The 18,489-nt window shown below is 39.4% G+C and overlaps 1 protein-coding gene across 1 annotated transcript in view; it reads left to right on the top strand.

Annotated features, from left to right (window-relative positions):
• Psmd1 (proteasome 26S subunit, non-ATPase 1) overlaps positions 1-18,489 on the top strand; it is an 82,587-nt gene that overhangs the window by 12,904 nt on the left and 51,194 nt on the right. Inside the window, exons 7-16 of the mRNA XM_052750538.1 lie at positions 1,630-1,856; positions 5,445-5,505; positions 7,026-7,154; positions 9,008-9,096; positions 9,893-9,971; positions 10,769-10,942; positions 12,988-13,099; positions 14,371-14,567; positions 15,711-15,806; positions 17,896-17,960. Of these exons, the coding sequence (XP_052606498.1) occupies positions 1,630-1,856; positions 5,445-5,505; positions 7,026-7,154; positions 9,008-9,096; positions 9,893-9,971; positions 10,769-10,942; positions 12,988-13,099; positions 14,371-14,567; positions 15,711-15,806; positions 17,896-17,960 (1,229 nt within the window). The remainder of the gene's footprint in view (positions 1-1,629; positions 1,857-5,444; positions 5,506-7,025; positions 7,155-9,007; positions 9,097-9,892; positions 9,972-10,768; positions 10,943-12,987; positions 13,100-14,370; positions 14,568-15,710; positions 15,807-17,895; positions 17,961-18,489) is intronic.

Raw genomic sequence — 18,489 nt, 5'->3', positions numbered from 1 at the left:
ATAGTTTGCCCCTTTCTTCTGGTTAAACTTCTTTACTTACAGACAGTTGTTGTATTTTAGGTGTTTTACTCCCTTTGGTAACATTTAGTGACTTATTGTGGTTATTCAGTACATCAACTCTACCTTACTTAAGCATTACTTACTACTCACTTACTTTGTTCCCATTATTTCCTGTTCTTAGTTTATAATAATTTTGACTATATGTTTTTCCTGAAATTGAGTAACTTGCTACTCATGAGGGAATAACATTTAAGCTGAGTTGGGGTTTTTTGTTTTTTTGGGTTTTTTTTTGGTTTTTTGAGACAGGGTTTCTCTGTGTAGTTTTGGTGCCTTTCCTGGATCTCGCTCTGTAGACCAGGCTGGCCTCGAACTCACAGAGATCCTCTTTGCTCTGCCTCCCAAGTGCTGGGATTAAAGGCGTGTGCCACTGCCACCTGGCTAAGCTGAGTTTTTAAAAAAAAATTAAAAAATGAGGGGCTGGAGAGATGGCACAGTGGTTAAGAGCACTGACTGAGGATCTGAGTTCAATTCCCAGCACCCACATGGCAGCTAACAACTGTCTGTAACTCCAAGCTCTGACACCCTCACATAGACATATATGCAGGCAGAACACCAATGTACATAAGAATGAATAAGTTATTAAAAAAAAGTAGACTGAGTTGTTGAAAGGTTAGTTTTGTTTAAACACATGGAAGATTTTAACAAAAGAGAAATGCTTTAAAATGATAATTGTGATTACTCTTGTTCTAGCCCAGCACAGTACAATACGTGTTAAATGAATGATCGATTCTTAACATTATATGGCAATAGAGAAAATATAGGTTAAAAAGTACTGGATATGAGGCTGGAGAGATGGCTCAGCAATTAAGAGCACTGACTCTTCTTCCAGAGGTCCTGAGTTCAATTCCCAGGAACCACATGGTGGCTCACAACCATCTGTAATGAGATCTAGTGCCCTCTTCTGGCATGTAGGCAGAACACTGAATACATAATAGATAAATAAATTAAAAAAAAAAAAGTACTGGGTATAAATTATGGCCAGGCAATGGTGGCACACGCCTTTAATCCCAGCACTCAGGAGACAGAGGTAGGCGGATCTTTTGAGTTAGAGGCTAGCCTGGTCTACAGAGTTCCAGGACAGCCAGAGCCACACAGAGAAACTGTCCTGAAAAACCAAATAAATAAATAAGTAAACAAATACATTATGGATATCATTAAAAGAAATGAAGGTTGCTGGATGTGGTGGTGTATACCTTTAATCCCAGCACTCAGGAGGCAGAGCCAAGCAGATACCTGTTTGAGCTTGAGGCTAGGCTGGTCTACATACATAGCAAATTCCAGGCCCGTCAGCTATTCAGGGATATACACTGAGATTCTGTCTAACCAAAAAAACAAAAAACAAAAACAAAATTGATTCAGCAGTTACTATTGAATACTCCTAGCCACAAGGCACAATATTAGGACTGTGAATGTGGTTTTTAGGAAAAATTTACTTAGTATTGGGTTCTGAAATGGAATGTTAGACTAGATAAGCCTGTTCCGGTTTGTATTATGGACTATTTGTCGTGCTCTAAGTACTGTCATATGAAGTTTTTAGTTACTGTATGCTGTTCTTTATCTCCATTTCAGTGCTTAATTTTCTTAGATGACCCTCAGGCCGTGAGTGATATCTTAGAAAAGCTGGTGAAGGAAGACAACCTGCTGATGGCCTATCAGATTTGTTTTGATTTGTATGAAAGTGCTAGCCAGCAGTTTTTGTCATCTGTAATCCAGAATCTTCGAACTGTTGGTACCCCCATTGCTTCTGTGCCTGGATCTACTAATACGGGTACTGTGCCAGGACCAGAGAAAGACAGGTATAAGTATCTTCTTCTGCATCAGAGTTAACTGCACAATCTTTATTTCATCTGAGGACTCATAGAATATTCAGAGATAGTAGATTTTAAGAATAAATAAGTTTAACTATTAGCTTCTATAGATTGTCGGATCTTATGCTTTTGTCCTACACTTTATTAGGCAAAGTAAGGACAAACAAAGTGAATTCTTCTAGAAGAAATAGAAAGGATTGGGTGGTAGGGCGCGTGTGTCAGATAGCATGTGGCTACTTAATTGTATTAAAATATATGGGATGGGTGGGCCAAGATATTTGTCTCAGATTCATCTGGACTAAATATTTAGAAAGAAATGTTCTGGGCTTTGCACTTCTTTTAAAGCCAAAACGAATAATACCTTAGACTCATACAGTATGCAGTTTCCCCTGCATGTCTTTGTACATTCAGACCAGTTATTTAAAATGTTTTTTCTTGACTGTTCCAGTATATTTTTCTCCCCAAATTTTCTGTTCAGCAGTAAGTCATTGTTTTGAAACCTCTTAAGATCCCACTTCCTTCTCAACTGTTAATGCCTTCCTCATACATTTCAAACAAAATTCTATGTATAGGCTCTACAGTTATATCCACAGGCTCTACATTGGCCGGTTAGACTAACTGATTGGGGAGGGTCAGTCCCTAGATAATACACTATAACCACTACTTACATAGTGTGCTGATTAGGGTTTTTGCAAACTTGACCCAAGTTAGAGTCATCTGAGACGAGGGAATCTCAGCTGAGGTTCCCTCCATCAGATCGCCTGTAGGTAAGTCTATGAGGCAATTACTTGATTAATGATAAATGTGTCAGGCCCAGCCTACTGTGGGTGTTGCCTCTGTGCAAGTTACATAAAAGAGCCAGCTATGCAAAGCATAGGACCATCCAGTGAGCAGTGTTCCTCCACGCCTCTGCTTTAGTTCCGCTTCTGATGCCTGCCATGGCTCTCCTGACTTCCCCTCGTGATGGACTGAGATGGGGACACTTAAGCCAAATGAACCCTTTCCTTCTGGTCGTGGTGTTTATCACAACAGTAGAAAACAACTACTATAGAAGTTGGTATTGCTGTGAAGTACCTGACCACGTTGTTTTGGGGAGGACTGTTGAGTATTTGAAGTTTGTTGGGAGGAGCCATTGAATGCTTAGAGCTTAATGGGCTGTTCTGTGGAAGCTTGGAAGATTATTTTTTTTCTCTTCTTTATCATTAATCCATTTGTCTTTCCATATATGAGTGCTATCTTTATTATTAAGACTTACGTCTTAAAATCAGATAATATAGGCTGTTTTTATCCCAGTGCTGGGGGTCCTTGTAAATTCTACACAGGCACTCTACCACTGAGATACATACATCTCAGACTCCAGACCCACAGTTTGATTCTTTTTTCATTGTGGCTGTTGTAGATCTGTTGCATTTCTGTGAGCCTATGGGGATTTTGACTGGGATTGTGTTGAATCTCTTCACTGAAATCTCACAGTACTGAACCTGTAACCCTGGCAATATTCAGTCCCATAATCTATGAACATGGTACTTTTCTTCACTTATTTATATTTTCTTTACTTTTTCTCAGTAGCGTGTTATAGATACCATGAAAGTGTTCGTTACATTTTTCTTAAATTCCTCATATTCTTAAGTATATTAGAGTTTTTGATGCTATTGTGTGGTATTTCAGAATTTATTTCTAGTTTATTGTTGCTACTATATGGAAATATACGTCATCTTTATGTATAACTTTGAATCCTGTACTCTTGCTAAATCACTTTTTAGCTTTAGCAAAATTTAAAAATAGGGTTTGGGGATTTAGCTCAGTGGTAGAGCGCTTGTCTAGCAAGCGCAAGGCCCTGGGTTTAGTCCTCAGCTCTGGGGTGGGGGGGGGAGAAAAATTTAAAAATAGATCCTTCTGTAGAATTTTCTACATAGAAATTATACATCTGCAAACAGAGACCATTTTACTTCTTTCTTCCTTTCTCTCTACCCTCCCCTTCCCCTTTTTTTTACACTTGCTTGGATTCCTGTTGCATTTTAGAATAGCAGTAATGAAAGTGAATATCCTTGGTTCCTGATGTTAGGGGAATACCATGTAGTTTCCTTTCCTGCCCCACCCATATTTACACCTGTTTATTTACAGAAATTTCTTTGGGGAGGGGGGTTCAAGACATGGTGTCTCTGTGTAGGGCTGTCCTGGACCAACCTCTGTAGACCAGACTAGCCTTGAACTCACAGAGAGCTGCCTGCCTCTGCCTCCAGAGTGCTGGGGATTAAAGGTGTGTGCCACCACTACCCAACTAGAAATTTCTTTTTGATTGAAGATTTTTTTCTTTGTTCTTGAATTCTTTTTAAAAGTCATTCTATGTTTATTTGCTGTCGTGTTTTCTGTGTTAATCTTTTCTGAAATGATTGTTTTTTTCTCATTTGTAACTTTCTACTGGTTGTATTTTAATTTCTGCATTTTTCTAATTCTAATTTGTTTTGTTTTGGAATAGAAGCTCCACCCAGGCTGGCCAGAGTGCTGGAATGATGTAGGATTAGCCACTGTGACAAATTTGATGTGGTACTAGGGACTAAACCCAGGGCTTCATGCATGCTGTGCAAATACTCTACCAAATGAGCTACATACTTAGTCCATCTTATTGTCTTTTCAATCTTAAATCATTTTCTTTTCCTCTTCTTATTTTTTTAAAGAAAGAGACTCACTGTGCAACTCTAGCTAGTCTACAACTCATTGTGTAGACCAGGCTGACCTTAAATTCACAGAGCTCCACCTTTCTCTGCCTCCCTAATGATGGAATTAAAGGCATGTACTACCATATTGTATGGATTTTACTTTAGTCATTTTCTATGATTTATTTTACTAAAACTAGCTTTCCTAAACTTTTACAGAGGTGGCTTAAGATCATTTTTCTAACTTCATTGTTCTGTAAAACTTTCTCTTGTGTTATGTTTCCTCTGCCCAGTATTTTCTCTACAGCATTGTGCATTGACCCAGAGGGAAGTGTTGGCTGTTTAATTTTAAAGCTGTGGGGGTCCCAGATAGTTTATTTAACACTTTTATTTAGCTACCAGTGGTTCGTCTCCACCTGACTATTTTGGGAATGGACAAGATACCTTTTTGTCCCCATTATTATTGTATTTATTATTCACAAAGTTTGCTAACCTAGATTCATTTTTTTGTTTGTTTTAAAGAGTTTATTTGGGAGAAATTCAATATCTGTTTCCTCCATCTTAAGAGATGCAAGAATCTTATTTCTTTTTTTTTTAAATAATTTATTTAACTTTCTTTTATTGCATTGGTGTGAGAGTGTTAGATGCCTTGGAACTGGAGTTACAGACAGTTGTGAACTGCCATGTGGGTGCTGGGAATTGAACCCGGGTCCTCTGGAAGAGCAGTCAGTGCTCTTAACCTCTGAGCCATTTCTGCAGCCCAAGAATCTTATTTCTTAATGAATAATACCCACAAAGTAAATATATTTTCTTGTAGAATAATTCGAGCATCATTCAGATCTGTACTATAACTAAATTGCCTGCCCCTTCTGTTTAGAAGAGATGTGTTGTAGTTGATCGTTGTCTCTCCTCATTTTAGTGACCCTATGGAGACAGAGGAGAAGACAGGCGGCGCACTGGTAGTGAAGACACCAGATGTGGTGAGTGGACGTTCACTTGCTGCCCAGAGGATGGGGGGGTGGGGGGGGGTGAGCAGGGGGACTGTCACTGTGTAGCCCTGCTGGAATTCACTGTAAGAGATCAGACTAGAATTCTGCCTGACAAGTGTTGGGATTAAAGGTGTGCACTGCCATGACCAGCACATTGTTTTAAATACATGATATATATTTGAGTTTTTGAAAGTTTTTTTTTGTTTTGTTTTGTTTTTGGGGGGGTGGGTTATGCCAGAGTCATTTTATAAAAATGGATTTTCTGTAAAATGTAGTTTTGAAAATTCATTCAGAGGACCCAGGTTCAATTCCAGCACCTATATTGTGGTTTACAACTGTCTGTAACTCCAGTTCTAGAGGATCCTATGCCCGCTTCGGGTCTCCATGGGCCACTAGCATACAAGTGGTGCAAAGCCAATCCATGAAGGCAAACATCCATACACATAAAATAAAAATAAGCAAGTCTTTAAAAATAAATAAAAGCACTGGGAGGTGGTGACACAGGTCTTTAATTCCAGTACTTGGGAGGCAGAGACAGGCAAATCTCTGAGTTCAAGGCCAACCTGATCTACAGAGTGAGTTCTACAACAGGTAGGGCTGCACAGAGAAATCCTGTCTTGGAAAAAAAAAAAGATAAATAAATAAAAGCTTACCATGGAGGCCTGAGAGATAGCTTAGCAGTTAAAAGTTCATGCTGAGGCTGGAGAAATGGCTCAGAGGTTAAGAGCACTGGCTGCTCTTCCAGAGGACCCGAGTTCAGTTCCCAGCAACCACCTGATGGCTCACAACCATCTATAATGAGATATGGTGCCCTCTTCTGGCCTGCAGGCATACATACCAGCAGGATACTGTATGCATAATAAATAAGTAAGTAAATTCATCCTTTTTTTAAAAAAAAAAATTAATTGTATTTTTAAAAAAAGTGCATGCTGTTCTTTTTCAGAGGATATTAGTTGGGTTCCCAGCACCCATGTTGGGAGGCTCAAAACCACCTGTAGCTCCCATCTCTGGGCGATCTGATGCTTTCTTCTGCCCTGCACACACATGACATACATTCACATATACAAGTAAACAAAAATCGTAAAATAAATCCTGGTTTAAAAAGCTACCTTGGGGGATTCAGGATTTAGCTCAGTGGTAGAGTGCTTGCCTAGTAAGCGCAAGACCCTGAGTTTGGTCCTCAGCTCCGGAAAAAAAAAATAAAAAAATTAAGTAAATAAATAAAAAGCTACTTTGGGATGAGTTGTATTCTTCTCTAGAACTTGTAGTCTATCTCAGTGGAATGTGACAAAGAAAAGAAATTGTGTTCCTTCCAAACAATGATAGTTGAATTTTCTAGATCCTATCATTAAAATATGAGAGAAAAAGTATGTATGTATAGTTATATATAAGTATGTGTATGTTTGTGCGTGTGTGTGCTTGACTGCTTTCATTGGTTTAAGGCTGATGAAATAAAATTGGCTTAGTGATTTCATTAATTTTTGAATTTTCATTCTTTTTTGTTTTGGCAGAGTCCAGAGCCCAAGGACCAGACACTGAAAATGATAAAAATTTTAAGTGGCGAAATGGCTATTGAATTACACTTACAGTTCCTAATACGAAATAATAACACAGACCTCATGATTCTGAAAAACACAAAGGTAGAACAGTTTCCATAATGGAGTGTTCTTTTATATCTTGTTGAAGGCTTTGTTTTATTTCCTATAATCAAGGAAATGTTAAAGTTTTTGTAAAAGTAACAATGAGTGTGGCTGAACTCAGTGCAAGAACATCTCCTGAAAATGTGTGAATGTGTCCCTGAATTCAATCAGTGAGTAGGGAAAACTCATTTAAAAAGGGAATTAACAAATATTGAGTTCCTGTTTCTGTGCTAGTCTCTTGTTGAGAAGTGTGGTGAATTGTTTTGTTTCATTTTAAATACATTTTTATCTTTTTGTATTCAGTTGAACATGATAGCACAATCAAGATGTTACTCTAGTTTATGTGACTATATTTCCCACTCAACCATCAGTCTTGAGTACAGACTCTGACTTTGTTGTTACATTATTGAGATATTGATCCTAACAAATTTTAATTTTTGAAAAGGTGTGATTACTATTTAGTTCAGAAATTTTCTAAAGAGCTAGAGTAGTAGATCAGTTGGTAAGTGCTTGGTTCTTTTGCAAACACAAAGACGTGAGTTCAGTCCCCAGAACCCACAAAAAAAATGATGGGGCTGATGGTGCCTGTTTGTAATACTGGTGGTGAGGAATCAGGTGAATCCCTGGGGCTCACTAGCCAACCAGCCTAGCCTATTTGTTGAACACCAGGCCAATGAGAAACCCTGTCTCAGAAAGCAAGGTGGTTAGCTCCTGAGCAATGGCCCTTGAGGTGGCATGTGCTCCCACAGGAACACTCACACACACACACAGTGGTGTTTTCAAGGCAAGTAGCTCATTTATTATTGCTGTGCCCACTGCTCTCTTTGCAATGTACTAAATAAACTTCATTCTTAGGAGAAAGAAGTTTTCATGTAAAAAGATAAATAGAATTTAAAAAAAAAAACTTCTCTCTTACTCGATATCCCTTCCCAGAGACATTTGTTCTTTTCTTATAGCTATATACTGTTCAGTGACTAAACAGTGTTTGATTTAAGCGTGTGTAGAGTGCCTTTTGAAACCTTATATTCATGTTTACAGATGGCAAAAAGATAGACTCACATAATTTGTAAATAAGTTAGGGCTTAGGAGGTAGTTCAAGAGTAGAGTACTTGCCTGGAGTGTAAAAAGCCCCCTAGCGCTATAACTACATTCATACATTGATGCATTTATAATTTGGTGATTGCCAGAGGGTGCAGGCCAGAAGAGTTATAGCATTGCTACTTAAGTTAACCCCAATACCACAGGGCAGTGGTGGCACAAGCCTTTAATCCCAGCACTCAAGAGGCAGAGGCAGTTCGATCTCTGAGTTTGAGGCCAGCCTGGTCTACAGAGCAAGTTCCAGGACAGCCAGAGCTACACACAGAGAAACTCTGTCCTGAAAAACAACAACAACAACAAAAAGTTTCCCCAATACCTTGCAGCCCTTAGACAAGGTGTTGAAGAGAAATAGAAATTTCTGAGTAGTTAACTGAATAATATTATGAAGGAGAAGAGTGGGAAATCTGTAAATTCATGCTTCAAATCTGATTGAGCCAGGTGTTGTGATGCAGACATAGAGTTAAAGGCAGAAGTATCAGGAGTCAGGCAAGTTCAGGCCTGCTTGGGCTACAAACAAATCTGATAGTGACCTTAAGTTAATAATAATAATACCACAAATAATACTATTTGATTGTCTTGTTTTTACAGACTAGGTATTTCATCTTTACATCAAGAAATGTCTCCAGATTCATATTTTAAATCCCATTTCAATTGTTTTCCGATTTTGCTGCAAAATAGGGCTTCTGAATGTGTGCAAGCATATGTATGTATAAATACTTTGCCAGTGATAAAGAAGTCTGTACTTGTTTTTGTAGGATGCAGTACGAAATTCTGTATGTCATACAGCAACTGTAATAGCAAACTCATTCATGCACTGTGGTACTACCAGTGACCAGTTTCTTAGGTAAATATGCCTGGAGAATCCCACCGTGGTGGATTTTTTTTTTTTTTTTAAATAAATTATCTGTCGTATTCTTGTGTGCCTGGGGGTAGGGTATGTACAGTTTGCATTTGGAGGCCAGACGAGGGTGTTAGATTCCTTGGAGCTGAAGTTACAGGAGGTTGTGAGCCACTGAGTTGGGTGCCGGGAACTGAACTTGGGTCCTCTTGTAAGAATAGAACGTGCTCTTAACCACTGAGCTGTTTCTCGAGCCTGCAAAGTGGTTTTTAACCAAGATTACATTGAAAGTATTTCCTAGCGTACTTTTAGTAGTCTTGAATTTGAAGTATGTTTTGCTTGTTACGTATAGTTTTATATTTACTTATTTTAAAGTAAAATTAATTATTTTTATTAGTTGCCTTGGTAATTTGAAGGAAAAATAGATATAAATTATACTATAAATATATGATTTTCCTTTTGTTCAAGTAGAATTATATATCATGTATTTTAAGAATCTTCAGAGCTGAGTGTTGATGGCACACATCTTTAATCCCAGCACTGGGCAGGCAGAGGTAGGAGAATCTCTGTGAGTTCCAGGACAGCCAAGGCTTACACAGAGAAACTTATCTCAAAAAAACAAAAAATTTTAGAATATTAACACATATGTGTAATTACAGTGCTTGGGAGGCTGAGCCAGGAGGATCACTGGTTGAAGACCAGTCTGGGCTACAATGCTAGACTCTTTTCTCCAAAGAGGGAACAGCTTACTTAAGAGGAAAGTTAGGATTAATAATGCTCAGGTTGCTTTTTTTTCTTATAGAGATAACTTGGAATGGTTGGCCAGAGCCACTAACTGGGCCAAATTTACTGCAACTGCCAGCTTGGGTGTAATACATAAGGTAATATATTTTATTCATTGTGACTGACCATCAGAAAAGAAGCCATTTTTCTGGGACTAAGGAGTATAAGTTTATTGTAATTCATCAACAGGTATATGTCATCAGATCAGATCAGTCCTCAGACAGGGAAGGATGAAATAAAGAATAAAATAAGTGTATTCTAACAGAAATCCTTTTCCTGTGAGGACTAAGAAGCCATTTTATAACAGGTTGCCTTAGTTAGAGTTTCCATGGCTGTGAAGAGACACCATGACCACTGCAACTCTTATAAAGGAAGACATTTAATGCGGTGGCTTACAGTTTCAGAAGTTTAGTCCATTATCATCATGGTGGGACGTGCTGGTGTGCAGGCAGACACAGTGCTGGAGAAGGAGCTGAACGTCCTACATCTTGATCCACAGGTGACGGAAGTCAACTGAACTAGGCATAACTGGAGCACAGGAGACCTCAAAGCCCACCCCACAGTGGCACACTTCCTCCAGCAAAGCCACACCTCCTAATGGAGCCACTCGCTATGAGCTTATGGGGGCCAGTTACATTCAAAATACCACACAGTTCAATTGAAATGTTGTGTCACCTAAGTTAATTTGGGAAGACATTGTAAAACAAAGTAAAAAATAGATCTAGCCACAATGTTTTCTAACCAGGGTGGACCTAAATCTCTTAAAGACTCATATTTGAGTGATGGAGTTGTTTGGATGCAAATATGTCTGTTACCTTTGCATCAGCATGTGGGCATTCTGTGGAGAAGATAAAGCATCTGTGATCCTCTACCTTTTTCTTACTTCTTGTGACAGGGTCATGAGAAGGAAGCATTGCAGTTAATGGCAACATACCTTCCCAAGGATACTTCTCCAGGATCGGCCTATCAGGAAGGTGGAGGTCTCTATGCATTGGGTCTCATTCATGCCAATCATGGTGGTGACATAATTGACTATCTCCTTAATCAGCTCAAGAATGCCAGCAATGATGTAAGTATTAGGATAAAAAACCAAATTTCTATTATTTGAGAATCTAGGACAGTGGTTCTCAACCTGTGGGTTCAAACAACCCATCACTGGGGTTGTATATCAGATACCCTGCATATCAAATATTTACATTACAATTCATAATAGTAGCAAAATTACAGTTATAAAGTAGCATTGAAATAAGTTTATGGTTGGGGGTCACCACAACGTGAGGAACTGTATTAATGGGACGGTATTAGGAAGGTTGAGAAACGCTGATCAAGGAAGTTATTTATTTGCTCAGTATTTCAGTGGATAAATTCGTTAGGATTTGGGAATACCAAAAACAGTACTTTCCACAGTAATTTGGGGGTTTGTATTGATACTGCTTTTGTTTGGGTTTTGATTTCTTGACATAGGGTCTTGCTATATTTAGCCCAAGCTGCCTTCCAACTCAGACATTCTTTTATTTTTTCTTTCTTTCTTTCTTTTTTTTTTTTTAAAAAATTTATTTATTTATTATGTATGCACTGTTCTGCCTGCATGTATGCCTACACACCAGAAGAGGGCACCAGATCCCATTACAGATAGCGGTGAGCCATCATGTGGTTGCTGGGAATTGAACTCAGGACCTCTGGAAGAGCAGTCGGTGCTCTTAACCTCTGAGCCATCTCTCCAACCCTTTTTTTGTTTTTTTGAGACAGGGCTTCTCTTTGTCGTTTTGGTGCCTGTCCTGGATCTTGCTCTGTAGATCAGGCTGGCCTCGAACTCACAGAGATCTTCCTGACTCTGCCTTCCAAGGACTGGGATTAAAGGCGTGCGCCACCACTGCCCGACAATAAGTTTTTTAAATGTTATTCTTTTGAAAAAAATTTATTAAGTAGCCCTGTTATTTTAAATGACCCTGAAATGGGATTTTAGACTTTAGCTTTCAAGTTCAAGTGAGTTTTTAGAAAGTTACCAGGGTAATGGCTAAATGAACCAGAACACCTTAGTGTCAGACTTCACTGAAAAAAAGTTGAACCAAGAAGGTGGTCTGTCTTGGCTGACAAACTCCTCATCCACAAGTTATCCATGTATAAACACACACATCTTTACTTCATTTCCTCTCAAGTAGTTTGTGGACACACACAAAACAAACAACAAAACACTGGTAATAGAAGCCTCTTCTGACTGAAGCAAGGAATTCATAATCAGAAGTATCTTAATGAAGATGTTGATGAACCAGCTTTTTGCTAGAAGCTGAGTAACTCTGAGTGATACATTACATATAAACAGAAGCTGATGGAGTTCTGTATGTCTTCAGGGACCTATTGTCAGGATGAACAAACTTGAAACATTTTTGTCCTTGGATTTCTCTAATTGAAAACATTAAAATTCTAGAAGTGGAGTGTCCTATTGCCCTGGCTTCAGTAGCGCCCACTTCAGCCACTGGGAAAGGAGTGTTCCTAAAGCAATGCTAGAGTGCTTTCGTCAGCGAGAGCAAACTGTACATTGAAGTGGACAACCTCCAAAGCCTCCTTTTTCAGATGAATGCCAACTTTGTGCTCTACCCCATCTCTCCTACTTGACAACTGTATTTCGTAGGTGCATTCTTCTCCTCAATCCTTAGCATCTGGTATACTGCCTCCTTCTCCTGAGCTTACAAACATCCATAGATTGCACCTGCCTGCCTCCTAATCTTTCACTGGTACTTGCCTCTTAGTCCTGTTCAGTCTTCCTCATGTAAAGTTATGGAGGTACCCTCTGTCTATCTTCTTCTCTCACATTCTTCTCCAGTCACTGTTTGCACCAGCAGACATCATAACTAAAACTGCTGAGGTTACCATGGGGCTCCTGACTATCTAATCTTTCTTATTGAGCCACCCTCTGTATATTTCCCATCAAAATATTTTTTGACAATTGGGAAGTAGAAAGATCAAACAGTTCAAGATCATCCTCAGCTACATAGTAAATTTGAAAGCAGCCTAAAGTGAGATAGGGTGTGTGTGGGGAGGCACTTTAGAATTAAAGTTCGGATTTTTAAGTACTGTGTTCTAGATTATCAGAACCAATACTTTTTGCCCTAGATTGTTAGACATGGAGGCAGCCTGGGCCTTGGTTTGGCTGCAATGGGAACTGCACGCCAGGATGTGTATGATTTGCTGAAAACAAACCTGTATCAGGATGATGCTGTGACAGGTAAGCATTTGTTACTGAAAACAACAAACTTTGTGATGAATATAATTGTGATTTTTTTTTCTTGCCTTTTTATAGTCTCCTTAAAAAACTCATGAGAAAATTCTGCCTAGTTTTGCAGTTGGCATTGCATTAGGCAGGATAGAGAAGGCTGGTGTTGTCCTAAAAGTTCAACGGTTTTTCTTGAGTTGAAGACGGAGCAGATTTTGCTCCGTTTAGCAGGCTTATCTTGTTCTTTTTTTTTTTTTTTAAATGTAGGCTTTCTAAAGGGGTGTGTGCAGAGTGCTCTGACAAGAGTAATTTTGCAAAACTAGGAAGTTTTAAAGAGAGTCGTTTGTGTCCTGAGTATATTTTATGGTGTTTGGCGATAATGTTTTAAAAAAAAGAAAAAAAGTTGCCGTAATGTCTCTTGACTTTATAACAAGATTTGATGGTACATACTGTCAAGATTTAAAAGGAAAATAGCTACAAAAGATGTCTCTCTTTTAAAGTTGCTACTGGAAAGAGATGGCTCAGCAGTTAAGAGCCCATATTGATCTTACAGAGTTCCTGAGTCCCAATTCCCAACACCCACATCAGGCAGCTCAAAACTGCCTTAATGCCAACTCCGGGGTATTCAACATCCCTCTGACCTGACCTTCTTGGACATGTGCATATATGTAAACAGACACACACACACACACACACACACACACACACACAAATAAATAATAATAAGTTTTGTTATGGTTTGGTTTGGTTTTTTGTTTTTTGAGACAGGGTTTCTCTGTGTAGCTTTGTGCCTTTCCTAGAACTCACTCTGTAGCCCAGGCTGGCCTGGCACTCACAGAGATCCACCTGGCTCTGCCTTCCAAGGGCTGGGATTAAAGGTGTGTGCTACCACTGTCCGGCTCAATAATAAGTATTTTTAAAAGGGTTGCGAGGACTGGGGATATAACTCAGTAGTTAAAAGCACTTATTACTCTTACAGAAGACCCCCAGGTTTGGTTCTGAGCACCCACATGGTGTCTTAACTCCAGTTCTTGGGGATTTAACATCCTCTTTGGCCTCTGCAGGCACCAAGCTCATATGTGGTTGTATATACATATATGCAGGCAAAACACTCACACATAAAATAAACCTAAAATTTTTTTTTTTTTTTTTTTAGTTCCTACTCAGGAGGCTAGGCTAATGGTTGTTTTGATAATTGATGCAAATAGGTGCTATTTCAATTGGATATGTTTTATTGACTCTATAAACATAACTGATGCTCATTATTTTACTTCTTACTCCAGGGGAGGCAGCTGGCCTGGCCTTAGGCTTGGTTATGTTAGGTTCTAAAAATGCCCAGGCTATTGAGGATATGGTTGGCTATGCACAAGAAACTCAACATGAGAAGATTCTTCGTGGTCTAGCAGTTGGCATTGCATTAGTGATGTACGGGAGGATGGAAGAGGCTGATGCTCTCATTGAATCTCTCTGTCGTGATAAGGTGAGATCCTATTTGTTTTTTTCCCCTGCAGCCTACAGTCTTATTCTATAATATTTTTGAATGCTTTAGTAGTCGTCATCATCGTTGTGTATGTGTGTGTCCCCCACCACCACCACCAGACAGGGTTTTTCTGTTTTGTTTTTCAAGACAGGGTTTCTCTGTGTAACAGCCATGACTGACCTGGAACTCACTTTTTAGACCAGGCTGGCCTCGAACTCACAGATATCTACCTGTCTCTGCTTCCCAGTTGCCAGGATTAAAGGCATGCACCCAGCACGAGACAGGGTTTCTTTGTGTAGCCCTGGCTGTCCTAGAACTAGTTCTATAGGCCAGGCTGGCCTCAAACTCACAGAGATCCATCTGTCTCTGTTTCCTGAGTGCTGGGATTAAAGACACACACTACCACCACCCAGCTTAGTAGTCCTTTAATAAGGTATAATGTTTATTATTTTTTCATCAGAAAACTGGCATTTTCTATACTTACTTGAGTAAAGGTTTTCTGATATTTATATGATGGTACTGTGTGCAGCAGGTGGCCAGAGTTACATTCTTCTCTGTAATGTGATCAATACATTATAGTTTATTGGCTAGATTACTAATTAATTTGTTTAGGTGTGAGACTCCACATTTCTTTTACTCAGTGCTCTACCCAAGAATTAGTTAAGAAAAAGGCAAATTAGAATATGGTGGTGGCACACACCTTTAATTCCAGCATTAGGGAGGCAGAGGCAGGCAGCTCTCTCTAAGTTCAAGGCTAGCCTGTACAGAGTTGCAGGGCAGCCAGAGCTATACAGAGAAACCCTGTCTTGAAACCCTCCCCCCAAAAGAGAGAGAGAACAATTTCTCCTTTATTGAGGGTTTATTTTCCCCATTCACTTTGAAAATTACCAATCACACATGAATTGTTTTAAGGTTCATGGTTCCTACATTAAATAAGCCTGCCTGGTGTCTGTGCTACTATACCTGAGATGTCTGTTTTCAGAGGCCGTTTCACTGCATTGCCCAGGTTGTCCTGCAACAGCTGGACTCAAACCTCCTACCTGCACCTCCCAGGTAGTTGGGACCACAGGCTTGCTTCACAATGCTCAGCAGCAGTCACTCTTGGAAGTAAGTTAAGGATTAATTGGAATTATTCTTTCTCAGGACCCGATTCTTCGAAGATCTGGAATGTATACTGTGGCAATGGCTTATTGTGGCTCTGGTAACAACAAAGCTATTCGACGCCTGCTACATGTTGCTGTGAGTACTCTGGTCTTTTTCAGGGGTAAAGTGGAAGGGGAAGTTTGCAGGTGAACAATAGAGGTGTAGGTTGTCTACAGCATATAACATATATATGACCATCATCAGTGGTCTCAAGTTATTCTCATTCATTGGACACAGTAATCCATAATTCAACAGTAGGATCTCAGAATGAAATAGAACAGTACTGTGTCAGCATGAATAGTCCCCAAAAACAGCCCAGTGTGTTCTCTAAAACTCTACCCCAAGGAGCATTCTCATTTGTAAGAGACAAGATCATTTGAGAATATGTGGTCATCCTAAAATAGGCAAATCTAAAGACAGTCAAGAAACCACTTTTTCTAGCCAGTGAAATTAGCTGTAGATACTCTAACGGGAACATGCTCTATTTCAAGAGATTTCCTGCACAGTAAATCTGATGTTCATGCTTTCCAACAGGCTTTTCCAGTCTTCTCAATTTAATTAATTTAATTAATGTAGTTTATTAAGAATAATGTTGCCAGCTCAAATAGTTTCCATTCCACATATAACTTGGTGAATTTCTTCTGTCGCCTTGACATCTTGACAATGGGAGAAAGGAGAATGACTTCACTTCAGTGCAGAAAGGTTTAAAATAAGACTCTTGTCCCATTTTATTAGCATTGGTGTTTGATCATTGTCGTTTTGTTTGTTTGGTTTTGGTTTTTTGAGACGGTTTCTCTGTGTAGCCCTGGCTGTCCTGGAACTCACTCTGTAGACCAGGCTAGCCTCAAACTCAGAGATCTGCCTACATCTGCCTCCTGAGTTCTGGGATTAAAGGTGTTTGCCACCACTGCCTGGTGGATCCTTGTCTTAATTAGGGTTTTATTGCTGTGAAGAGACACCATGACCACAGCAACTCTCCCCCCCGCCCCCCCATGTAAAGTCCATTCTGGTGACAAGGGCAAAATCTGTAGCTAATGGGTTTGGAAAACTCTCATAGGATTTACCAGTTCTTTTTCTATTGGATCAGGAAACTCAGTTTTAAAATTCCTACTCCCCACAGCAACTCTTATAAAGGAAAACTTTTAGGGCTTGCTTACAGTCTCAGAGGTTTAGTCCATTGTCATCATGCGGGGGTCATGGCAGCATGCGGGGGTCATGGCAGCATGCAGGCAGATACAGTGCTGGAGAAGTAGTTGAGAGTCCTGTTCTGCAGGTAGCAGCAGGAAGAGAGGACGACACTGGTCCTGGCTTGTCACCTCTAGTGACACACGTCCTCCAACAGGGCCACACTTTTCAATAGTGCCACTCCCTATGAGCCCTATGGGGGCCATTTTCATTCAAACTACCACAGCAAACATAGGATGAATTATATTGTAAACATTTATATTTTGCTTGATCTTAGGGCATATTATTTGGAGACAACATTGAAGGAATGCATAGGTGTTCCTTATACCCAAAAGCTATAATGCAGCCAAATTGATCTTAAGTATCTCTGAACCTTAAACTTCACCAGGCCATGGACACATCTAAAGAACCTTTGAAAGGAGAATTCTTAGATTTATTTTTTCTAAATTAAGGAAAGAGGGGTTGGGCCGGGCAGTGGTGGTGCATGCCTTTAATCCCAGCACTCTGGAGGCAGAGGCAAGCGGATCTCTGTGAATTCGAGGCCAGCCTGGTCTACAGAGTGAGTTCCAGGACAGGCACCAAAACTACACAGAGAAACCCTGTCTTGAAAAAAACAAACAAACAAACAAAAAAAAAAAAAAAAGAAAAGAGGGTTTTTGTTTGTTTGTTTGTTTTCATTTTTTGAGACGGGATCTCACTGTGTAGCCCTGGCTATTGATCTCAAGCTCACAGAGATACACCCTCTCTCTGCTTTCCTAGTGCTAGGATTAAAGGTGAGCTAGGAAAGGCTTTTTAAAAACTACATGTGCCATTATTTGAATTTATTTACTGTATATATTTAAGGTATATGTGTTTTGATATACCTAGAAAGGAGAAAAACTTAATGAGGAAATATTGTTAAGGACTAATTTACATTTGAGTGATTGGGGCATTTAGATCAGTTTATTAATGGAGTGTGTATTATAATGTGTGTCACAGTCATCTTAAATTTTCTCCTTAGGTGAGTGACGTTAATGATGATGTCAGGAGAGCAGCAGTAGAGTCACTTGGCTTCATTTTATTCAGGTAATAATTTTTGGCTTCAGATTCTGTTTGTATTCCATTTCTTAAGTAGAGTCTTAAATACCTGAGCATATTGAAGTTCAGAGTGAGGCCATAGGTTGGTTCTGTGTGTCTGGGAAAAAAGTGTTGTGAGTTGAGAAGTGAAAGAACTTTTCTGTTCAGTTTTCTTTAATGTCAGCTTGTTTTAATTGTTGGCCCCTTATTTACATGGACTAAATCACAGTTTCAGCAGCAGGTGTCACCCATGAGCTGTCTTTTGTTAGTAAAATCCTTTCATTCCATGATAGTCAGGTTGCGCTAGTAAGTAAAATGAATTATGTGCTTGTACTGTGTTAGCCAAGCTGGTCCTGAACTCGGGCTCGAGGGAGTTTCCTGCCTCAGCTTCCTAAGTAGCAGAGGTTGCAAGTGTATATATACCCTGCATATGGCTTATTGAAGAATCTTAATGAGTTGTTTTCCAGAATACCTTCTTGAAGAGGTAGGGCCTAGGAATTATTGAGAGACAATCTTGCTTAAAACATTTTTATAGATG

The sequence above is a fragment of the Peromyscus californicus genome, unplaced genomic scaffold, assembly GCF_007827085.1.
Source record: "Peromyscus californicus insignis strain IS unplaced genomic scaffold, ASM782708v3 Scaffold_21__1_contigs__length_65335640, whole genome shotgun sequence".
NCBI classification, from domain to species: domain Eukaryota; kingdom Metazoa; phylum Chordata; class Mammalia; order Rodentia; family Cricetidae; genus Peromyscus; species Peromyscus californicus.
The sequence above is the reverse complement of the archived record's forward strand: the minus strand, read 5'-3'. Positions and strand labels throughout refer to the sequence as shown.